A 23,246-nucleotide genomic window follows, 5' to 3' on the forward strand; every position below is an offset into this window, starting at 1 on the left:
TTGAATACGACCCTTAAACACGTCAATGATGTTTTTATCAGTTATCAATTGGTTACAATGTCTGTAGATTATTCGAAACAGAAACGCCTTTATTTGCCTGGACTTGTCGATACAAAATTGCAAAAAAAGATATTAAAAAAATGACTAATAAGTAATTGAGTTACGAAAGAAAAACTAGACGCAAATTTTCTACCTTCAATTGTAAGTGTGGGTACTGGGTAGTGCTTTGGATGTGTTTAACATGCTATCGGATACTTTAATCGATTGCGGAAGGCTGAAATAGGTATAGTTTGGAGAACTGAAAACAGATTTAAGTTTTGAAAAATAAAGTCACCTGACTACATTGACACATGCTTTGGACAACACAAATTGTGGACTATGAATTATGATTCAATTAGTTATCGAGCTTTCTACTTCATGCTTTTACTTCATGTTTTACGTGGTGTTTAATGATGTGTTATCTTCAACTTCGGGTTATCATTGACTTGAGAGTCAGTAACCAGCTTGATATTAGTTGCATAGCCTTCGAGAAGGAGACGTGCTCGTTTTTCGGGATTTTGTTGAAGCTGTGATGGTAAGCGATGTTTTTTATGTTTATCTTTTTCTCATTATAAAAAAAAAATATATTTCACCTAATGGAGTAAATGTCAATATTTTTACATTTAGTGTTTTACTCGATATAAAAATTGTAACTTATCTCATGAAAAATAATTTATCAATGGATTTTGGAATGTTTATATACATGTTTTTAACAATATATTTGTAAAATTATTGGGTTAAAATGTAATATTTAATCATTTAAATAGAATAGTAAAAAACATGTTTATAAGATCAAACAAAATGTTAGGAAATAAAAATATACTTACCTAAGAAATTAGAAATAATTTATTAATAAAAACAAAACATGTACATTATTAACTCGATCAGATTATTTAGTTATGAAGACAGATCTGAAAAAAAAAATCGCGTATATATAATGGGAAAGTTTTGATTTCTTTTTCGTTTCTTTTAAACAGTATCATTTATAAAAGAAAATGAATTTAGTTTTTATTCTGAACTAAATCAAAACGCGGAAGATTTTGTCCACGGCGAGGCTTTGATTTTCATTCCAATTATCCTATTCCACTTTAGAAATAAATTTCAATACTCTTAATGTCAATTTTCATTATATCCCAACAAATTTGAATGAACTGAACTTAAAGTGTTTAAAAAAGTCATTACGTTGAGGAAATACAATTAACAATGTACTGTCGGCATTTGTGACGTTGGTAAAAGTTTAAGATCATTAAATTTACGATAAAAAAACATTTATTGAAACGAGCCCCTGGGGCCGTATTCAATAAGCAACTTTGATTTATCTTAAATTTAAGATTTGTAACTAAGTGTTTTGATTGGCTTGTATACTTAGCTGACCAATAGGCTAAATGGAATCACTGAGGCATGTCTAAGAATAGGGATCAGATCAATCTGGCAATACTTAAGCATTGTGAAAACATATTGTTTTAAATATTGAATATGTGAGGAGACCTTAATATTTATCAAGTTAAAGCTGCACTCTAAGCTTGATCGTTTTGACCAAATGTTTATACTTTTTGTCATGGAATGGATGAATGTTTGCGTAAATGTCTTGAAAACAATGAAACAAGATTGCTGACAAAAAATTAGGTCGCTTTTCAAATAAACGTTCGAAAATTGAAGTTTTATGGTTTAAAGCGTTACAAACGCTTTAAGAAAGGAATGATTATTTCGGCAGTTTTTAAAACAATTGAGATTTGTTATATTTTAAGTTGTCTTTTATGACTGTATTGATGGCATTGATACCGAAATCAGCTGATTCTGAGACAAAAGCTAAAGGAAACTGTCAAAAATATCAATCTGTGAGAGAGCTGCTTTAAACAAAAAATCCATCCCAAATTATAACGACATCAATCCGTGTCTGATGGTAACACGGACGGAACTAAACAAACACAATAAAATATATTATTTCGAATTTTGTTATTAATGGCAAAATAAAGCCTATGCTGGAATTCGCTTTTTGTCTTAAATTGATCTTTGAACGATGTAGCTAAGCGGATTACTTGTTATTAATAACTGACCAATTGAGGGAATGAATGATGTATGACCATAAGATTTACTTAAGTTGAATATTGACTACCACCCCAGATGTGGCGGATCCGTGGTTTAGTGGCAACACACTTGACTATCATTTCAGGGGTCGCAGGTTCTATTCCCCGTCGCATCACTAAAAAAGGACTGACCGTCTTCTGGGAGGGACGTTAAATGGGGGTCCCGTGTGACAAAATCCTAAAATGACTACAATCTTAATGGAGCACTCGCAGAATGTGCAAGGCCCGAGCGCGAGTATAAATAAGCTTACATACACACACACACACACACACACACACAAATGGTCCGCCCGGTTAGCTCAGTCCGTAGAGCGTTGGACTGTTAATCGGACAACCCGGGTTCGATTCCCGGGCGGACCAGGTCACTTCTGTTGTGATTGGTTATGAAATCCTTTCTACGACCATTCGCACTGTACCACTGCCCCTGGCATGTACAGAAGTTGTCAGTTCCTTTCAGAAGTGAAGGCACCTAGTACTGGTTCACCGCCCAGGATAGGTTTGCGGTGGTTGAACTGACACTCTGGGACCCTTCAATGTGCTCACGCCGGGACCCGGAGTATAAACTACTAACACCACCACCACACACACACACACACACCCCAGACTGAATTCATGCTGTATGCATGCCGTAAGGTATTTGGAATCATGGTTATCGAGGAATCCGAGCACAACGTATTTTATATTTTTTGCCTTTATAGCTCCCAGATGGGTAAGGTGGGACAAAAGATTAGGTTTGCAAAATAAACTTCAATGCATATAGCAGTTGAATATACCTATTTGGTCGGCAGGCTGTAAACAGTTGTGACAATGTGCTTTGTGAGTAATTGTTATGATACATAAAGAACGAACGAATTGTTACTTCATTCACCTTTTTAAAAATCGCGTCATTCAAACAGGTACAATACACTATTACCATCTCAAATTATCAGGTAAAAATCGAGGACAGCAGTAACTTTTGTCTGCATGAAAAGACGCCGTGATATTCATCCTGTATATCGAGTACACAATGCGCAGTTTGAATTTCAAAAGTCTAAGGCATCCAATTTCCATACATTAACACACAAAGCATGACGATGACTATAAACACAAATTATTTCACCCTTAAATTTACATTCGCAACACTTCGGCCATTTTTCCCAATCGTTAACAACCTCTGATATTTATGGACGCTTTACAATGTCAGGAATCTTTACAGTTTAACTACGCTGCAAGTAGATCGCGTAGCATTTTCAACAATGCAGTTAGACTTTACTTGAAGGAATATTAATTATTTATGCAATAATACACTTTACTGACAAAAATACACTACATTTTATTATAATTATTATTTATTTTTTTACGAACTACTTCTACTGATGTACAGGAATACGTCCGAGGTTGTTTTCGATGGAAAAAGGCCGAGGAGTTCCGAATGTAAAATTAGGAGACGTTATTCTATTTTAAACAGGTTGCCTTTTCAAACAACTTTTATCAGGGGTCTTCAACAATACAAACCGAAAATAAAAGAAAAAAGTTTCAAACTTTTCCATGCTCCTAAGTTTTGAGTACAAGCTTTCACAAGGGTAACCGTGTACCGTGTGCATGTTTTAGTGTGTTAAGGAGTTTTAACAATATAGTATCTTATCAGGGCTGTTGAATTTCCGTTAGTATTTTTAAACAGAAACATATTTTGACTACATGCATATGTGTTTGAGCCAAAATGTTTCATACTTACCTATCAATTACGTCTTGCAGCTTCCTGGTGATTTATTTTCAATTAAAAAATGAAGATATTGAAATAAAAAGTGACTAAAATTCATGTCCTGTCTACAAAATTGCAAAACATTGGGTAGTGCCTATTATTTCGACACCCAAATATGTAACTATTCTTGTAGCACTGCGTCTAGGTAAAATGCTTTTTTGAACTCAACTATCCATATATAGTTTATTTTGTTTAATTTGTGGAACCAAGTCTAGACTCAGACTCAGAAAAGCATTTTTATTAAGGAACAAAAAATCATATTTATTTCATTTCTTTTACAAAAATGTATGTTAATAAAGGTAAAACATTCATATTTCAGTATATTTTACCATCAACACTCTGATGGAAGGAAAGTTACAATGAAATGAAGTTTTGCCATAATGAGTCTTGAGTCCGAACTCAGACTTGAGACTTTTCGTAATCACTTCCCCTGAGCTTGTATAACGGGATGCATATATTATGCGTACTAAAATTTAAACCTTAAATGAAACAACGCTTGACATTTTGAAAATGTGTGTTTTAGTCATTCACCCAACTTTTTACTGAGACGATTTCTTAAGCTTAAAGTGGCACTCTTATTTAAAATCAATACATACACATGTCTAACAGACATACATTTTGCGTTTAACTTTTAACCTTTAACTACTTTCTAAAAATGCATTTATGGAAAATATTAAAGACTGATACAAAAATTGTAACCGTGTATTTAATAGCTGAAAACGCACAAATATTAAATGAATGGTGAGTGCTTAAATATTTACAGTGATCAATAATAGTCTCATAAGGTAGAAATACCGTGTTTTCTGCCCCTTTCTTTTAAATTAAATACACTATCCTTTATAAGAACCATTGTTTTCGATATTTATTCGTCCTTGTGGTTAAATTAAAAAAGTTGCATTAATTGTGGTACATCTTATTTGGGAGTTAGAATGCATCTTTAAGCTAAAAGGATTGGCCTTTAATTTCATCTGGTGGACTAAACGAAAATGAATTATAACGCATTTTACAGTCAAAGCGGGTTGAATCAGGTTTAAGAACTGCTATCTTTAGCAAACAACTGATAGAAAACAAATCCGTTCGAGACAAACCCAGTTTCCCTCTCACTTATTCATTCCCATAAAATGCTATCACAATTAAGTAAATATATGAATGATAAAGCCTCCTTCAAATACTGCACGCTCCCAATCCCAACTTGACATTCGGACACACTCGGAATTCAAGTGGTGGGAACAGGTACCTGCTACGACTGTACATCAACTTCAAAACCTATTCAAAACCTATAAAAATTGGATGAGTTACAAATAAGGAATTCTTACAAGTTTAAATTGCACAAACGTCAGACATGAAGGTAAATTATAGTTATGGCACTAATTTATAGCGCGTTCATTAATTTTAAAGTCAGTGCAATCAATTCATTTAATGATAGCCGTTATAAAGGTTACAATTATTACACAATACTATACACTTATCAAGATACGGTTGTGTACCAATGATAACAGCGAATGAGGAAATAGTCATCCTTAAAAGGGAACAACCTGGTATCACTGGTACCCGTCGCTGTAACACATTACTGGTACCCATCACTGGTACCCGTCTCTGTAACACATTACTGGTACCATTCGGAGCTCCTCGGCCATTTTTTCAAAAACAACCTCGGATGTCTATGGACGGTTTACATACTTAATAAGTGGTACCTTTAAGTCCGCTGCAAATAGATCGCGTAGTAATCTTATTTTGTAGTTAAAATTTATGACTTAACTTTTGGGAATCGTAATTATGTTTGCAATAATACACTTCACTGGCAATCAATTTAAACTGAGAGCAATGAATACAACTCTTAAACACTACATTAAATTAATGCTTTTATTAAAAAAATACGGACTACTTCAACAGATGTACCGGCATACATCCGAGGTTGTTTTTGAAAAAATGGCCGAGGAGTTCCGAATGTACTGGTACCCATCACTGGTACCCATTACTTTTACCAATCATTGGTAACCACTTTAATCCATCTGCTATCCATTACTGGTACCGAGTACTTGTTTTGTATCTGGTACCCATCATTGTTTCCAATTACTGGTACCCACCGCTGTTACCCATTACTGGTACCCATCATTGGTATCCATTACTGGTACCGAGTACTTGTTTTGTATCTGGTACCCATCATTGTTTCCAATTACTGGTACCCACCGCTGTTACCCATTACTGGTACCCATCATTGGTATCCATTACTGGTACCGATTACTTGTTTTGTATCTGGTACCCATCATTGTTTCCAATTACTGGTACCCACCGCTGTTACCCATTACTGGTACCCATCATTGGTATCCATTACTGGTACCGAGTACTTGTTTTGTATCTGGTACCCATCATTGTTTCCAATTACTGGTACCCACCGCTGTTACCCATTACTGGTACCCATCATTGGTATCCATTACTGGTACCGAGTACTTGTTTTGTATCTGGTATCCATCATTGTTTCCAATTACTGGTACCCACCGCTGTTACCCATTACTGGCACCCATCATTGGTATCCATTACTGGTACCCATTACTATTACTCATCTGGTACCCATCATTGGTTACCCATAATTGGTTACCATTATTGCGGCTATGCCGCTTTTGTAATGACTACATGGAATTTTAAGCAGACTGAAAACGCCGCAGAATTCATCTCAGAATGAGAGTTCGAGGCCAAGTAGTTCTCAATCCCATGAAGGCAGTGTACATGAATTATGGTTGATCTTGTTTATTTTTTTTTCGGCAGTGTTTTCTATCAATGAATGTTGAATGATATAAAAAAAAATATTTTCATTTTTTTCTATTTAACGTACTAGTTATGCACAAATAAAATTGAATATATCACTCCACGACTATATCAAAAGCCGAACAATTTTGTTAATCCGCCCGAAAAAGCATTTCTATATATACATCGTCGATACATTAACCGTTCAAACGTTATTAGTGTTATTATGTTCGAATTTTAAAAGAATCGACCAATTTAACAGTTTTTGTTGCTAAAATGATATGTACATGACCGATAAGTTTCTAAAATATAATTCGCGGACGACTACTGTACTGTGACGTCAGCTTTATCATGTACTTTCTGACACCGGTCGAGTAAAAAAAACGGCAGCCATGCTGGATTTTACGAAAAGCGAAACAAAGAAGCAGTTATCATTAATTAATACAAGTTCAATATCTATTGAAGTTATTCAGCAAAAGCCGATATTGATGTTGGCTGCCCATGGAATGATTTGCATTATCATGTGGATTTAATTTCACTAACCGTGAGTAACATGGAATAAATGACACGCACATTTTTCATGCAATTTAATTTCGTGACATTTGCATCATTGCAAATAGAAGTCAAACGGAATTGAAATAGAATTGAATTGAATATATGCACATAATTATGCACACGGTTTCGTCATCAACGAAGCCAATTGTATGAATATGTGCAAAATCACGCAAACAACACATGAAGCCATGATGAAGGTGATGCAGGCATAGATTAATGTAATAATAGTTCAACCATAAGTTTTAGTATCATTAACATGGTAAATAAGTACAAATTACTACAAACAATATATATGGTTTCATAGCTGAATGCGCTGATGCCTGATGCATCAATACAAATGATGAAAACAACAACAAATATTTCGTGTGTAGTGTAGTACTTGTAATGCAACAGTTCCGGCCCCCGCAGGTCTAGGGGTATAGGAGAAGGAAATGGGCTGCGTTTTTACCTTTCAGGTGGCCCCACAGGGCAGAGTGAGTGAGATGGTTTAGTTTTCACCGCAAAATTAGCTGGGAATTGGTTTAACCTAGGATGTTTCAGGGGTGCAGGGGCATTTTGCTGGGATTTTCCAGCAGTGTGCCCACAGGGCGTGGATTTTACCCGGGACTGGCTAAACCAACAGTCAAAGTCCACCCTTATACCTTGACCTGGAACGGCCGTGGTTACATTTGTCTTAAGTGCATAACCAGGACTAGAACAAATAATTGTATGTTGACAGATTTTTTAAGACTTTGATATGGAAAGTCACATGTACAAATTGTTTTGTACTAAAAGTGGGTCGTTATTCCGGTCGGAATTCGAGGTTAAAGCATATTGTCGTTATAAAGTAACATAATTACACGAAATATTGCCAGATAATGTTATTTAAATTAGTTCCGTACAGAAAAAATAAATAATAACGAAGTATCATGAGATTGACATGTTTTTTTTTTCATTTTAACAATCAAAACATAATGATATATACATGAAAGGCACCTGCAAGGCTGCGGTTTACAGTTTTACAAAGATCCGAACATCTCGGCCATAACCAAGTTGTTTCGAGGTATATCTGAAAACATGCCAGAGATGGCCAAGTTGTAATAATTGGCATAATTGTTATGCACCAGTCAATTGTAACCACGGCCCCCCAGGTCCGGGGAATAGCGTGGACTTTGACTTTCGGTCCAGCCAACCCCGGCTAAAATCCCCGCCCTGCGGGGATGAACTGATGGTAAAATCCCCGCCAAATGCCCCCGCCCCCAAGGGACCTTAGGTTAGGCCCATTCCCCGCTATATTTTGTGCGAAGACAAAACCACCTCATTCACCCGGCACTGCGGGGCCACCTGAAAAGTAAAAACACGGCCCATTTCCCCGGCTATCCCCGGTATACCCCCGGACCTGGGAGGGCCGTGGTTACAATTGACTGGTGCATTATCTGTGTCAGTAAAGTTTCGTTTTATTGGAAAGGTAAATCCTGTGTTTTAATGCATTTAATGCTTGTTTTGTGCAAAATATCTTTGCACTTACATGGTAAAATGTGAATATAAGCAATTAATGAATATTTTTTAAAACCACCCTGTTTTTGCACAAACCCGTTTAGAAGTTAGGATTAGAAAAGTACCTTATAACAAGTCAATTATTTAAGACTAAACCAGGGACTATATACAGTTATACATGCTAAGATCTAACTTAATTCACTTCAAGTAGGTAATGTCAGCACTGGGATAAAAAAAAAACACTTTATAATTTCCCTATCAGCAGCAGATAAAGTAATTAACGCTTAAAGCTGCACTCTCACAGATTAAATGTTTGACAACTTTTTTATTTTTTGTCTTGGGACGAGCCAATTTATTCAAAATGTATGGAAACCATTGATATAAGACTGCTGACAAAAAATTAGATCGCAGATTTTCATATTTAATTTCAAAAATTGATGTTTTATGCATTTTTCTTAAACCGTTAATCGCTGATACCCTTTACTGGTATCCATCATTGGTTACCATTAATTGTTTGCATCGGGTACTCATTACTGGTACCCAAATCTTTTACCTATTTGGTACCCATCACTGTTCCCAATTACTGGTACCCATCACTGGTACTCTTCGTTGCTACGTACATTTCGCTTAGTCAACCGTTGAATTTTGAGGGATCAATGACCGACGACTTTGCTTCTCCTTATAGGGGAGCGCCATGTTCCGCCGCCGACGCCTGCGAGGAGCTGCCGAGTGGGTGGTGGGGACCGTCTGTCTACTTACAGCATTCACCTCCGCCGTTCTTTTCCTGAACATTGCCGGGCATTCTCCTGTCCGAAACAGCCATTCTCATGTTGACACCGGGCGAAATTTATTGTCAGCGCGATTCAGACCCGTTTCTGAACTCCTCGAAGAAATCACACAGTCGAAACCTTCTCCTGCAAAACTTCAAGAGTTTGATAAGCATGAGTTTGCATACCAAATATACAATGTAGGCAACAAAACAGTTTGTACGCCAGACACGGATATGCTAGTGTATATACATAGTGCTACTGGTAATTTCATGAAGAGACGGCTGCTCAGAAGAACATGGGCGTCATCTACAAAAGTGAGGGGTTTAAATGTGAGAACCGTCTTCATTCTTGGACGGCCTGAAAACGTTTTAGATCAAATACAAATCAATAATGAGCAGTTTCTGTTCGGAGATATTATACAGGGAAATTTTACAGATGGTTATCGGAATTTAACAAATAAAGCACTTATCGCAATGGGATGGGTTGACAAATATTGCGCAAATGTGAAACATGTTTTAAAAGCAGACGATGATATATTTGTGAACATTTTAGCGATTGCAGAAAAACTTGTGCCAACGATGAACCCAAACAATATATCAATAGCCTGCCACCTGATAGAAGCAGGAAAAAGTCCTATAGAAAGGGCCAAAAGTAGCCGATGGTATGTGGAGCCCCAATTTTTCCCCAACATGACTCATTTCCCGAGATTTTGTTCCGGGTACATGGTTGTGATGACGGCAAAGGCTGTCAAAAAACTGCACGCAAATACAAAATCGTACCCTGTTATTAAAGTGGACGACGCGTATATGTTTGGTATGCTGACACAGGACTTGAAAATAGATTTCAGAAGTATAACGTCTAATCTGACTCTGTTTGATAACGATGGTGTTAAGTCGTATGAACAGGGTGAAAGAAAGTTTCTGGGTGTCGCCACAGGAAAAACAGAGGTGATGGAGAAATTGTGGTCAATGGTCCTGAAGGATGAAATTGAGAGGGTATGGCATTGACATTTGTGTATTACACTGGTTAGACATCATGGGTCTATTCATCAATAATCTTAGGAGCGAATGTGTACATAGGAGAGAGAGATTCATAGCAGTGGTACTGTATTGGATATTTCTCTCAGAAGAGATGAATAACAGTGATACTACATTGGTCATCTCTACTAGGAGAGATCAATAACAGTGGTACTACATTGGTCATCTCTTGGGAGAGATCAATAACAGTGATACTACATTGGTCATCGCTACTAGGAGAGATCAATAACAGTGGTACTACATTGGTCATCTCTCGGGAGAGATCAATAACAGTGATACAACATTGGTCATCTCTACTAGGAGAGATCAATAACAGTGGTACTACATTGGTCATCTCTCGGGAGAGATCAATAACAGTGATACTACATTGGTCATCTCTCCTGTCGGAGAGACCAATAACAGTGGTACTACATTGGTCATCTCTCCTGTCGGAGAGATCAATAACAGTGGTACTACATTGGTCATCTCTCGGGAGAGATCAATAACAGTGATACTACATTGGTCATCTCTCCTAGGAGAGACCAATAACAGTGGTAATACATTGGTCATCTCTTCTAGGAGAGATCAATAATAGTGGTACTACATTGGACATCTCTCCTAGAAGAGATAAATAACAGTGGTTATACATTGGACATCTCTCCTAGGAGAGATAAATAACAGTGGAACTAGATTGGTTATCTCTCATAGGAGAGATGAATAACAGCGATACTACATTGAACATATATCATATGAGAGATAAATAACAGTGGTACTGCATTGGTCATCTCACCTAGGAGAGAATATCTCTATTTTTAGAGATCAATAACATTGGTACTACATTGGACATCTGTCATTAGCTATGCAATCTTAATCGTTCTTAATGAAAATGCACCCTAGGGTGTTATTAAATATTCAACTTATGTAAACCTTATGGTCATACATCATTGACTTCATTCATTTTATTGGTCAGTTAGAATTAACAGGTAATCCGATTAGCTACATCGTTCTTAGATCCATTTAAGACTTATATTAAACACCAGCCCTAGGACAGTATTCAATATCATTCTTATCCTTATCCTGAGATATGCCTCAGTGATTCCATTCAGTCTATTGGCAAGTAACATTTAACAGGCCAATCAAATTACTCAGACTTTTCTCTTAAATCTAGGTTAGATCTCAGAAGGTTGTTGAGTTCAGAGGTTACAAGAAAGTCGACAAGACTTGCATGTTTTAACCTGTTGTTTCCTTGGGATTGGTTGTGTTATTTGAAGCTTACATACATTTGTTTAAAGCTGCTCTCTCACAGATTGAACGTTTTGACATTTTTTATTATTTTTTGTCTTGGAACGGGCCAATTTATGCGAACATGCATGGAAATCAGTCATATAAGACTGCTGACAAAAACTTAGATCGCAGATTTTTATGTTTATATTTAAAAATTGATATTTTATGCATTTTTCTTAAACCGTTAGTAACGCCATTAGCCATTAAACATTAATTTTCGGACGGAAATATTAAAATCAGCGATCTGATCTTTTGTCTTTAAATCACTGGTTTGCAAATATTAAGGCAAAATATTTACTCATTCCCAAACAAAAAATAAAAAAAATTGTCAAAACGGTGAATCTGTGAACGTGCAGCTTTAAGACTTTGAACATCTGAAATGATTTGGTCCGTTTTTATCTCGTTCTTTAAATATGCTTTACAATTTAGAAATGGCTCCGGTTAATTATTAAGTGTATAGCGAGACGTAATTAGCAAGGTTAAACATTAAGCCGGGTACAAAACCGAACAGTGAAAAGAAACTCGAAAGATATTGAAAACATATTCTGAACTTCACGGCCATTTTCCATCAAAAACAACCTCGGATATATATGGATGGTTAAAATGTCAGAAATCTTTACGTTTAACTACGCTGCAAGTAGATCGCGTAGTAATTTCAATCAAGCAGTTAAACTTAATGCCTTTACTTTTAAAAATCTTATTTTATTAATGCAAAAATACACTTCACTGGCAATCATTTAAAACTGAGTAATACAAAATACTAGTAAAACACTATAATTATTTAAAACTATAATTTAATATTTTACGAACTACTTCTGTTGATATACCGGCGTACATCCAAATGATGTTTACCCTGCTTCAGTCGAACAACTACATGGCGGACAAAGAATTGCGAACTCGCATCTAGTAATCATTGGCTATGTATGGAACGTCAAAAACATTTTTAAGAAATAGATAACACTACCAAACATGTCAACATTAATCATTTATTTTTTATAAATATGGAAAAAAAACATATTTATCAATAACTGTTTCCCTCAGGTGGCATACATACTCTTCAGAAAACTTCAGATAGGTACGTTTTACTCGGGAAAACAAGCCGAATGCGCCCACTATAAGATTGGCGATGTGGACAGCAACACATTGATTTCGTATATACAATATAATTCATTTTTTAATTAAAAATCAACTGAACACATTTAGGATGTCTTTAAACAAATATGGCTCCCCAAGGCCCCTGTGTCATATGGCCATAATTTCATTGTTCCGAAACAAAATACCAGGTCAAATTATTGGTTTTTGCTTTATTTGGTAACGCAAATATTTATTGACAGCGATATCTTAATACATATTTAATCCATGCATTGGCGTGCAGTGCGATCATTGTTTAAAGTGGAACTCTAATTTAAAATCAATACATAAACATGTATAACAAAAATAGATTTTGGGTGATAAACCTTTAACTACTTACTAGATAATGCATTTATGGAAAATTTTGATGACGAATAACAAAATTGTAACCGGCGTGTATTTAATAGCTGAAAACGCAGAAATATTAAATGACTGATGGGTCCAAAAAGATTTACAGTGAACAGTTATCGTCTCATAAGGAAGAAATATTTCCTATAGGTGTTTATTGCACCTTTCTTTCAAAATAAACACTTAATCCATCATAAGAACCATTGTTTTCGATATTAATTCATCCTTTTGGGTAAATTCAAACAATTCAATTTGTATTGATCGTGGTAGATCGTATCTGGGAGTAAGAGTGCATCTTTAAGTGTGGGCCCATGTCGATGGGTTTCCATGGTATTATTAAAAAAGCCCGCTAGGATATCAATAATCCTTGCTGTTAATCGTCCTTTGCTTATAATGCTCATAATGCGCCAGTCAATTGTAACCACGACCCCCCAGGTCCGGTGGATAGCGGGGACTTTGACTTGCGGTCTAGCCAAGCCCGGGCAAAATACCCGCCCTGCAGGGACGAACTGCTGGTGAAACCCCTGCCAATGCCCCCGCACCCCAGGGACTCTAGGTAAGGCCTTTTCCCCGCTATATTTTTCGCGAAGACAAAACCACCCCATTCACCTGGCACCTGTAAGGTAAAAACACGGCCCATTTCCCCGGGTAACCCCGGTATACCCCCGGACCTAGGGGCCGTGATTACAATTGACTGGTGCATAATGCTAAACTGGATTTGAAAAAAAAATGCTTGTCAAAAGGTGCCGACCCCCTCTTATGCCAAATCCTGGATCTGCCCTTGGAGAGGGATAGGTTGTCATTACTTGATTTAGATTGTCTCACGGACAGGTGGATGTGTGTTTGCATTTTGATCAAATTTGCTGTTTCACGATCTTCCACTTGAGATTGTAAAGTGGCATGCAAACATTCCAACCCGTTAGATCATATTTCTAAAATTTAATACCACCATAATAAAAGTATTTTGCCATTAAAAACCCTTAGCATACCTCTTCATGTTTTACACAATAAAGCTAATAATTAAAGAGTGTTTTTTACCAAGCTATATTATTGATTTTCTATTTGTTAAAGATGCATTTTAACTCCCAAATAAGATGTACCACAATTAATACAACTGTTTTAATTTACCCACAAGGACGAATAAATATCGAAAACAATGGTTTCTATGAAGAATACCGTGTTTAATTTGAAAAAAGTTGCAAAAAACACGGTATTTCAACCGTATCAGGTATTAGACGAAATTAGATCACAGTAAATCTTTAGCACTCACCAATCATCTAATATATTTGCATTTTCAGCTATTATGATTACAATCTTGTTACCAGTAATTAATCTTTTCCATAAATGCATTATTTAGTACGAAGTTAAGGGCTTATCACTAAAAAAATATTTTTGTTATACATGTGTATTTATTGTTTTAGAATAATAGTGTCACTTTGAACGTATTTGTACTTATCCACAGGGAGAGGTCAACCGCCCTTAGTAATTTTGCGGGCGTGCACCAATTTGAGTTCAAAATACACTAAGGACTAATCTAAACTCTGGTCTAATATACAGTAAAAAGATTATCAGGTCAGCCATCATATGTTGAGTCATTGAAACATTTAGCAGTTGCTAGGTGCATTATCACGCTCGTTTTCTGCTAATTCAAATGGGAAATATGTGGAAAACGTCCGTCTCACTTAATGTTACAGATTGCTTGCACAGTATTGCTAGAACTTTTAAAGTTATGGGCTGGTACTCAATACTGGTCTAAATTCGATCTAAGAACGATGTAGCTAATCGGATTGCTCGATATAAATATCTGACCAATACAGTGAATGGATTCAATGATGCATGACCGTAAAATTGACTTAGGGTGCTTATTGAAAACTTATCATGGCTAATCTTAACAGACAATAATACGCAATACATTAAGTCTACAATGAAACTACATTCACGTCAACTCAATTAAATTCAGTCATTTAATTAATGAAAATCAAATGCCATAGCCACATATAACATGGGGTGGTATTCAATATTCAACTTAAGTAAATCTTATGTTCATACATCATTAAATTTATTTATTCTTATGGCAAGTTATTAATAACAAGTAATCCGATTAGCTACATCGTTCTTAGATAAAATTAAAACCAATATTGAATACAAGCCCTGAATTACATTATTAATAACTTATTAAAATATCGCTAGCATTTGATGCTGGGAGACAAAAAATGGTTTGGTTAGGGTTTCATCCTTTTCAAATACAGATAGGGTAGGAAGACTTTTTATTTATTTTTATTCATTTGACTAGGCGTTATAGGAACGCTATTGACATCATCGAAGAATGGTGTTAAAGTAATCTTTTGTATAAAACGTTCAATGTTTTAAACTAGATATACTAGCACACTCTAAAAAAAGTATATCTTTTCTAAATTTTATTTTTAACTATTAACTATAAAAACGGTAGGGTGTGCTCATGTTGTTACACATTATAGGGCACAAAAGCTCAGTATCAGTGACTACGGATTGTGATATGTTCTTGTCCTTTTGGCATGGTCTAATCGGTTATCGTTGTGCAATGCGTGTGGGGTTTGTTTGTGTTGTTTGTATATGTGTATGTGGTGATTATACGTTCGTCTATCTTAAAGGCCTAGTTTAAACCTTCTATAAGTGACCCCCCCAAAAAAAAAACAAACAAACAAAAAAAAAAACAACAACAACAACAGCAACATAAAACAACAACAACAAAAAACAACAACAACACAAAAACAACAACAACAAAAAACGTGTATTTGTACACAACCTCTGTTAATTGATCTTAATCTTATTGCCTAATTGCATTATCAGATCTTCAATCTGAGTATCCTGCTGTGCAGTTTTCGATGTTTTATTATAAAAATGAACCCTAAATGGCACTAAGCCAATAAACGAATACACAGGAAATTGGCCCCTACTGTGGCACCAGTGCAATTAGCAGGAGATGCACGGCAGGGGATTATCATGCCAAACATTCCTTAAACTAGGCCTTTAAGTTCATTGTCGTTTGTACCCTTGTCTTGTGTCTCTAAACAAGTTTTTTTTTTGTGTTTTTGTTTCGACAACCGGGTCTGTCCGTGTAGTTCCCATTGTATTGTTTAATAGTACATGTTAATCATCATCAGCTGGTATCAAAGAATTTCTATTAGGCAAAAAAAAAGAATTGCTTGTTTAGGGTAACGTTCCTAGGTTTAGGGATTTTTTTTTTTTTTTTTTTTTTTTTTTTTTTTTTCAAAATTTGTCGTAAGTTCAGAGTGTTTCCTTGCATATGGCAGTCTTTCCTACATTACTGTCATTGCCTGACTTTGTTTTATCATATAAACAATAATTATGATCGTCCAATTCGCATTTACCCGCCCTTCGTAACTCTCTATTCGCTAACGAATATTTTTTTGCTCAGAAACGGAAAAATATAGTTAGGGTCGGCGCATTTTTATAGGTAGGGTCGGGTTACCCGAAAAGGCATTTTTTGGCCTTATAGTGCATCTTGAACCGTACGTACGTCGTTAAAAGTCCTATTATATTTCGTTTGATATCGCAAAGTAGACAGACGGACACTTCAGATAGGTTAAATCAAAGTCAGTCAACAAATGGATCTATCCCGCCAATAGAGAATTTGGTCAAACTGAGGAGATACAGTAATTCACACTCATGATACACTTCAGATAAATAGAGGTCACATAATCTTATTTGGGGTTATGAATGATGGTTTTCGTTCAGGACTATTTTAAAGGTATTGTTTTCATTAAACATAAATAAATAAATAAATAAATAAATAAATAAATAAATAAATAAATAAATAAATAAATAAATAAATAAATAAATAAATAGTAAATAAATAAATAAATAAATAAATAAATAAATAAATAACTAAATAAATAAATAAATAAATAATAAATAAATAAATAAATAAATAAATAAATAAATAAATAAATAAATAAATAAATAAATAAATTAATTAATTAATAAAAAAAAAAAAATGAATGAATGAATGAATGAATGAATGAATGAATGAATGAATGAATGAATGAATGAATGAATGAATGAATAAATGAATGAATGAATGAATGAATGAATAAAGTGACATTCTTATTCAAAATCAATACATACCCATGTATAACAAACAAACATTTTTGAAACATTTATGGAAATTATTAACTACTGATAACAAGATTGTAACGATGAATTAAATAGCAGAAAGCGAAAGATATTAAATGACTGGTGAATGCTAAAAGATTAACTGTGGTCTACTAGAGTCTCATAAGGTAGAAATAGCATGTTTTATGCTCATTTTTTTTCAAATTAAACTCGGTATTCTTTATAAGAACCATTGTTTTTGACATGTATTCATCCTTTTTGGAATACTAAAACAATACTAATAATTTAGGTAAATCTTATTTGTGAGTAAGAGTGCATCTCTATTGTGAACATACTTTGATACAATAATACATCACGTATTGAGTGTTACTACGTCATAGATTAAATAAATAACTACATTTTAATTCAAAATCTTTAGCTTACATGGGATAGACCTTGGACATAAACGTAAACACAAGGCAGATAAATGGCGAAATACAAGGGATTTCTATTGGATGTTTAATTCTATTCAATGAAATTCAAGTAGTTGACATTTTGAAAATAACATTTTGTTTATGCAAAAACATAATAATAATAACATGTAAACAGCATCAATGTATTTGGAACGTATACACTATTTTTTTTTTAATTCTTTACAACTTGTGATCACTATTGGAACTCAATGGGCGCCATTTCCGAACGGGTCTAAATTATAAACAAATATTATATGTGTTTAGTGTAACATAACAATGTCAGTTATGGTACAAAAAGAACTGGTTAAATTGTAAACACTCATTCGTACACAATTCAAATATACGATTTTTAAGACAAACCGTTTTCTACTGATTTATAAGAATAGTGTGCTATCCAATATTGGTATTAATTTGATCTAAGAATGATGTAGCTAATCGGATTAATTAATATAAATAACAGACATATACAGTGGATGAAGTCAATGATGCATGGCCATAATATTGACTTAAGTTGCAAAATGAATACCTCCCATGGTTTTCAAGTGTATAAGTATGTGCATATGGTTGTGGATCCGTGGTCTACACACAAGGTAACACACTTGACTGTCAATTTAGGTGTCACAGATACGATTCCCCGCCGCACCACTAAACAAATACTAATCGTCATACGCGAGGGACGTAAAATGGGGGACCCTTGTGACAGTGCTATACACTGGTGTACGTTAAAAAACAAAACAAGGGTAGCTTTTTGACTGTGCACTATGCTCCAATAACATGAACTGACTAACAATCTTATCGGAGCACTCGCCGAATGGGCAAGGCCCGAGTGAGAGTTTAAATATGCTAACATACTAAACCTATTCAGTAATATAACATAACTTACAATATAACAGTTTTCAATTGTTTGGTAAACTGCCGAAAATTTCACATACACAGGGGCGGTTTCAGGATTTCGCGTAAGAGGGGGCGCACTTATGAAATGCAACAAAGAACGTACGCCCCCTCCCCAAAGAATACCAACAATACATGGGTTTAATGGGTTAATTCGGACTTGAAGTCGTCCCCAATGAAATACTGAGACATTTAAGTCGGGAATATTGCATTCAAATGCGAAATTTTTAATATAAAAAAGTAAACTTTAACAATTTTAGAGCAGTTGCCGCCCGATGCGCCCCGTCAAAAGTCGCTAGTGAATACATTTAGAAAATGGCCCGTAAAAAGCGCCAAAATATCGCTAATACTGTTTTTATCTGTGCACCAAACATAAGTTTTTGTTTGTTTTTATCCTAACAGTTATATGAATTAAACATGATAATGCATAAGAAGGAAATTATTGTGTTTTACATTAACCTATATTTTGTTATAAAAAAACATCCTTCAACTTTGTCAAAACACAAACATAAGTCTTTGGTCTTAAAGCTATACTATCACGTATTGATCGTTTTGACAACGTTTTTATATTTTGGTCTTAGAATGAGCAAATGTTTGCGTAAATGTCTGGAAGACAGTGATATAATACCGCTGACAAAATATCAGATCGCAGTTCATTTCATGTACGTTGGAAAATTGATGTTTTCTGGCTAAAAGCGTCACTAACGCTTTTATTAAGGGAAACAAAAATTTTCTGCAGTTTACCAAATAATTGAGATCTGTTCTACAGTGAATTATCTATTGTGACAAAATCGAAGGCATTGATGCCAAAATCAGCCGATTCTGAGACATCTTTTTTTTCAAATGTGTAAATACTGACAATCTGTGAGAGTGCAGCTTTAAGGTTTAGATAAAACGAGTACCTCATGTACATGTCACATTTCATGTGTACGTGATGTTTGTTCTGTAATACGAACCCAACCCTTACATGGCAGCTGAAAAGATAGTATTGTGTAGCGAATACTAGTACTAACAGGATTTAAAATCATTCAATCAACACATTATTCTTTGTTATCTCAATGCAAAACTATGGGAACATTAAGAATAGTAATAGTACAAATAGGATATTGTTATCATTATAACTTCAACGTACGAAACTGATATTCAAGCATTATGGTACAATATCAATCCCTAAAATTCCGAGCCGTTTTAAACGATTTGTTTCAAAGCATGTCTGAACACAGTATGCTCTGACGGGAGACCTTCGATTATGAGACGGTTTTGGTAATTTGAAATGAAATAAAAAGAGTAGTGTGAAAATAAATATTAACAATTTCAAACATAAATTTATTTTAATAAAAAATGCATACTGTCTTTAGAGTCAAGTAAAGGTAAAATACGACGGAACAATATAACAGAATAATCATGCATTTTAAATTGACACTCTTATTAAAAAAAATAATACACACACATGTATAACAAACATACATTTAGACTGATAAACCTTTAACTACTTACTAAATAATGCATTTATGGAAAATATGAATTTTTGATAACAAGATTGTAACAGTAAATTTAATACCTGAAACGCAAAACTATTAAATGATTGGTGAGTGCTAAAATATGAATTACTAAAAACAAGATATTAACTACTATAGTCTCATACCGTGTTTATGCTCATTTTTTTATATTAAACTCGGTATCCTTCATCTGAACCATTGTTTTCGACATGTATTGATATTATTTTAAACAATATTAATAATTGTGTTAAGACTTATTAGGGAATAGAAGTGCATCTTTAAGATACGCAGAAAGGTCATTGGAAAACTCCAGTATCTTAGTACGAAATTTAGGTCTAATAACTTAAAGAAAGATTTCCCTTATCAAAATCAAACCAAATACCGTGGTAAAGTAAGATAACAGGCGAATATAGTGAATTTAAACATTATCACGGTATTGGTGAATATATGAATAGACGTAAGGGTGTGTGTTATATTCTTAACGTGGACTTTTTGATAGCATCTTGAAAGTTTGTATAAAGTTTCATATTACACAGACATTTACTATTAAGTAAATCATCGTTCATATTTTATTTTGGGCGTTTAATTATGTCTTTTTATAGCTTATTGAGGTATTTAAACGCATTGCTTGATATTCACGAGCATGTCATGTTTTATAATTGCTTCTCTTATATGATATAAGTTGTTTTTTTTCATTTGGGCGTTTGATTATGTATTTGCTGAATCCGCACTTGAAATGATTTTTATATTGCATTTAGAATGTTACTGATATAACCAGTATTTAATTATTAAAACATGCATTTCTCTGTAGAAACAATTCACTTAAGGAATGGTATACTTTCAGTGAAACGATGCACCTAAGATGTCTCTTAGCTAGCATACCATTTAACAAATGCGACAAAACGACACACTTAGATACTTATTCAGAACTTTAAGCGTTTTTGTTGATACCAAACCAGTTTCAGTATTGGTTCCAACGGTTTCCGCAGTTTCGAAACCGGTTTTGATAGGTTTGTTTGAGGTAACAAATGCATGGTTTGGAGTTTCGATGGTTTCAAAAACCGGTTAGGTCCACTATTCGTGATAACTACTAAAAATGTAAGAGTGTGCACAACAAAATTAAATTACGTAATCTCAAATTAAACCTACACATAGTCATTGAAAGAAAACTCGCTGATGGTTTGTAAAATGCCCTCTTTTAATTACGAACTAAAGTGAAGGAAATTATTTGGAATGTTAAAACTAAGGTAATGACAACTGGAACTCTTCAGCAAATGTTGATATTTCCTCAAATATCGTATTGAATATTTATGCAAAAAGCTATAGAAACAAGCTCAGTAGCAAAAAGTTTACCACTTTTTTCAACAGCGTTACTTACGGGTTTCAGTTGCGTGATTGGTTGTTTGTCATTATCACGTGATGATACAAATGTATCGTTAAAGGGTCAAACTATTCAACACCGTAGAATAAGTCTTAGTAGCCTAGTGGTTTAGGCGTCTGTTTTCTAGTTTCTTCCACGACTTTACCAAACCCACCGAACATTTTTTGTTTACCTTATTTGATTTTTTCCTTCAATTTTGATATCATGGATACTACTAATGATAAAATAAGTGTTTTCAAATTCATTACCAAAAAAACAAATGTTTGGTCCAAAAACATGAGCGAGTCTTCTCTCATTTCTTTTCAATTAATGTTTTACCTTTTTCTATTTTCAGCACAGAGTGATGTGAATGCCATGGTTCCTATTCGTTATTTTCGTAAAAGAGCGTGGAAAATTGTTCATGACGTCATAAGGTGTGACGTCAGTTTTTCTACGGCTGCTTTCGTTATCGTTGTCATGTTCTTTCTCGTGAACAGCACGGTGAATATGTACAAATCGCCAACTGTGATGACAAATTTAGATAATATGAAAATAGACATCGGCGAGCTCCAAAAAGATACTTCTAATACAATTCTTATTGAACAAAACGACGGCGAAATTTATGTAGCGTTTCGCCTAAGAGACACGGCGAAGATTGTAAAAGACGTTCGGGGTGGAAAGATCCTGCTGAGAAGAACAAAAAATGCAGAAAATCTGCAATCGAAAGAAGAAGCGGATCTTCGAAATGAAACAAAAAATGAATCCACAGAGATTGTTCAACCGACATTCCCTGTGACTCTTTTAGACGACATGTATAATATAAATAATAGATTAGTGTGCTCATCAAGTAAAGAGTTATCATTCTTAGTTGTTGTTCACTCAGCCACTGTTCATTTCATGCGACGTTCTTCCATCAGGGAAACTTGGGCGAACCATAGGTTGTTTAGCAACCACAGCATGAGAATTATCTTCCTACTTGGGATGCCAGAGAAAGATACTACTCAGACGCTCATTGAACATGAGACAATGCTGTATAAAGACATTGTGCAAGGAAAGTTTGTGGACTCGTACAAAAATCTAACACACAAAGGTGTTTTAGGTCTGCGGTGGATAACAGAAAACTGTAAACAGGCACGTTTTATAATCAAAGTAGACGATGATGTGTTCTTAAATGTGTTTAAAGTCTTAGAAAAAGTTGAAACGGAGTTCAAGAACAAAACCCGAAATATATGGTGTCCCGTCCGTAAGAAAGGTACTAGTGAAATTCAACGCAAGTCGGGGAAGTGGAAAGTAGATGAAAGAGAATTTAAGAATATGACCCACTTCCCTGTGACCTACTGCAATGGTTTTATCAGTATAATTACAAGTGATATCATACCAGAACTGTTCGAAGCTGCTCGGACTACTCCATTCTTCTGGGTTGATGATGTGTACTTGTTCGGGCTCCTACCGGACAAAATTGGTGGCGTGAAGCACGAAGGCTTGCCACACCTGAATCTCAATGAAAACGATGCAATCAAATGTTTTGAGAACACAAACAAGACTTGTCCTCTGCTGGTGGCAAACGCGCACTCCGATGGTGTGATGGACAAACTGTGGTACAGGGCCATAGACCAATACAAAACCCTGGCTAAGAAATACTCACATACGTTTCTGTTTAATGTATAGAATATATTATTGACGTGTTGAAGTTGATATATATGTATATATATATTTAATATAATATTTAATAATTA

The 23,246-nt window shown here is 34.8% G+C and overlaps 1 protein-coding gene across 3 annotated transcripts; it reads left to right on the plus strand.

The window, feature by feature from the left end:
* LOC128228593 (beta-1,3-galactosyltransferase 5-like) lies at window positions 1-23,246 on the plus strand. Of its 3 annotated transcripts, XM_052939997.1 has the most exons (3): window positions 1-574; window positions 9,329-10,408; window positions 21,866-22,207. In XM_052939997.1, exons 1-3 carry the CDS (start codon window positions 572-574, stop codon window positions 21,878-21,880), a joined length of 1,098 nt encoding a protein of 365 aa, XP_052795957.1. In that variant the 5' UTR covers window positions 1-571; the 3' UTR covers window positions 21,881-22,207. The 3 variants fall into 3 exon arrangements, with proteins under 3 accessions (XP_052795957.1, XP_052795955.1, XP_052795956.1); XM_052939995.1 differs by lacking the exon at window positions 9,329-10,408 and having other exon boundaries at window positions 18-574; window positions 21,866-23,246; XM_052939996.1 differs by lacking the exons at window positions 1-574; window positions 9,329-10,408 and adding an exon at window positions 20,514-20,659 and having other exon boundaries at window positions 21,866-23,246.

This window comes from Mya arenaria, chromosome 3 (genome assembly GCF_026914265.1).
Source record: "Mya arenaria isolate MELC-2E11 chromosome 3, ASM2691426v1".
Classification (NCBI taxonomy): domain Eukaryota; kingdom Metazoa; phylum Mollusca; class Bivalvia; order Myida; family Myidae; genus Mya; species Mya arenaria.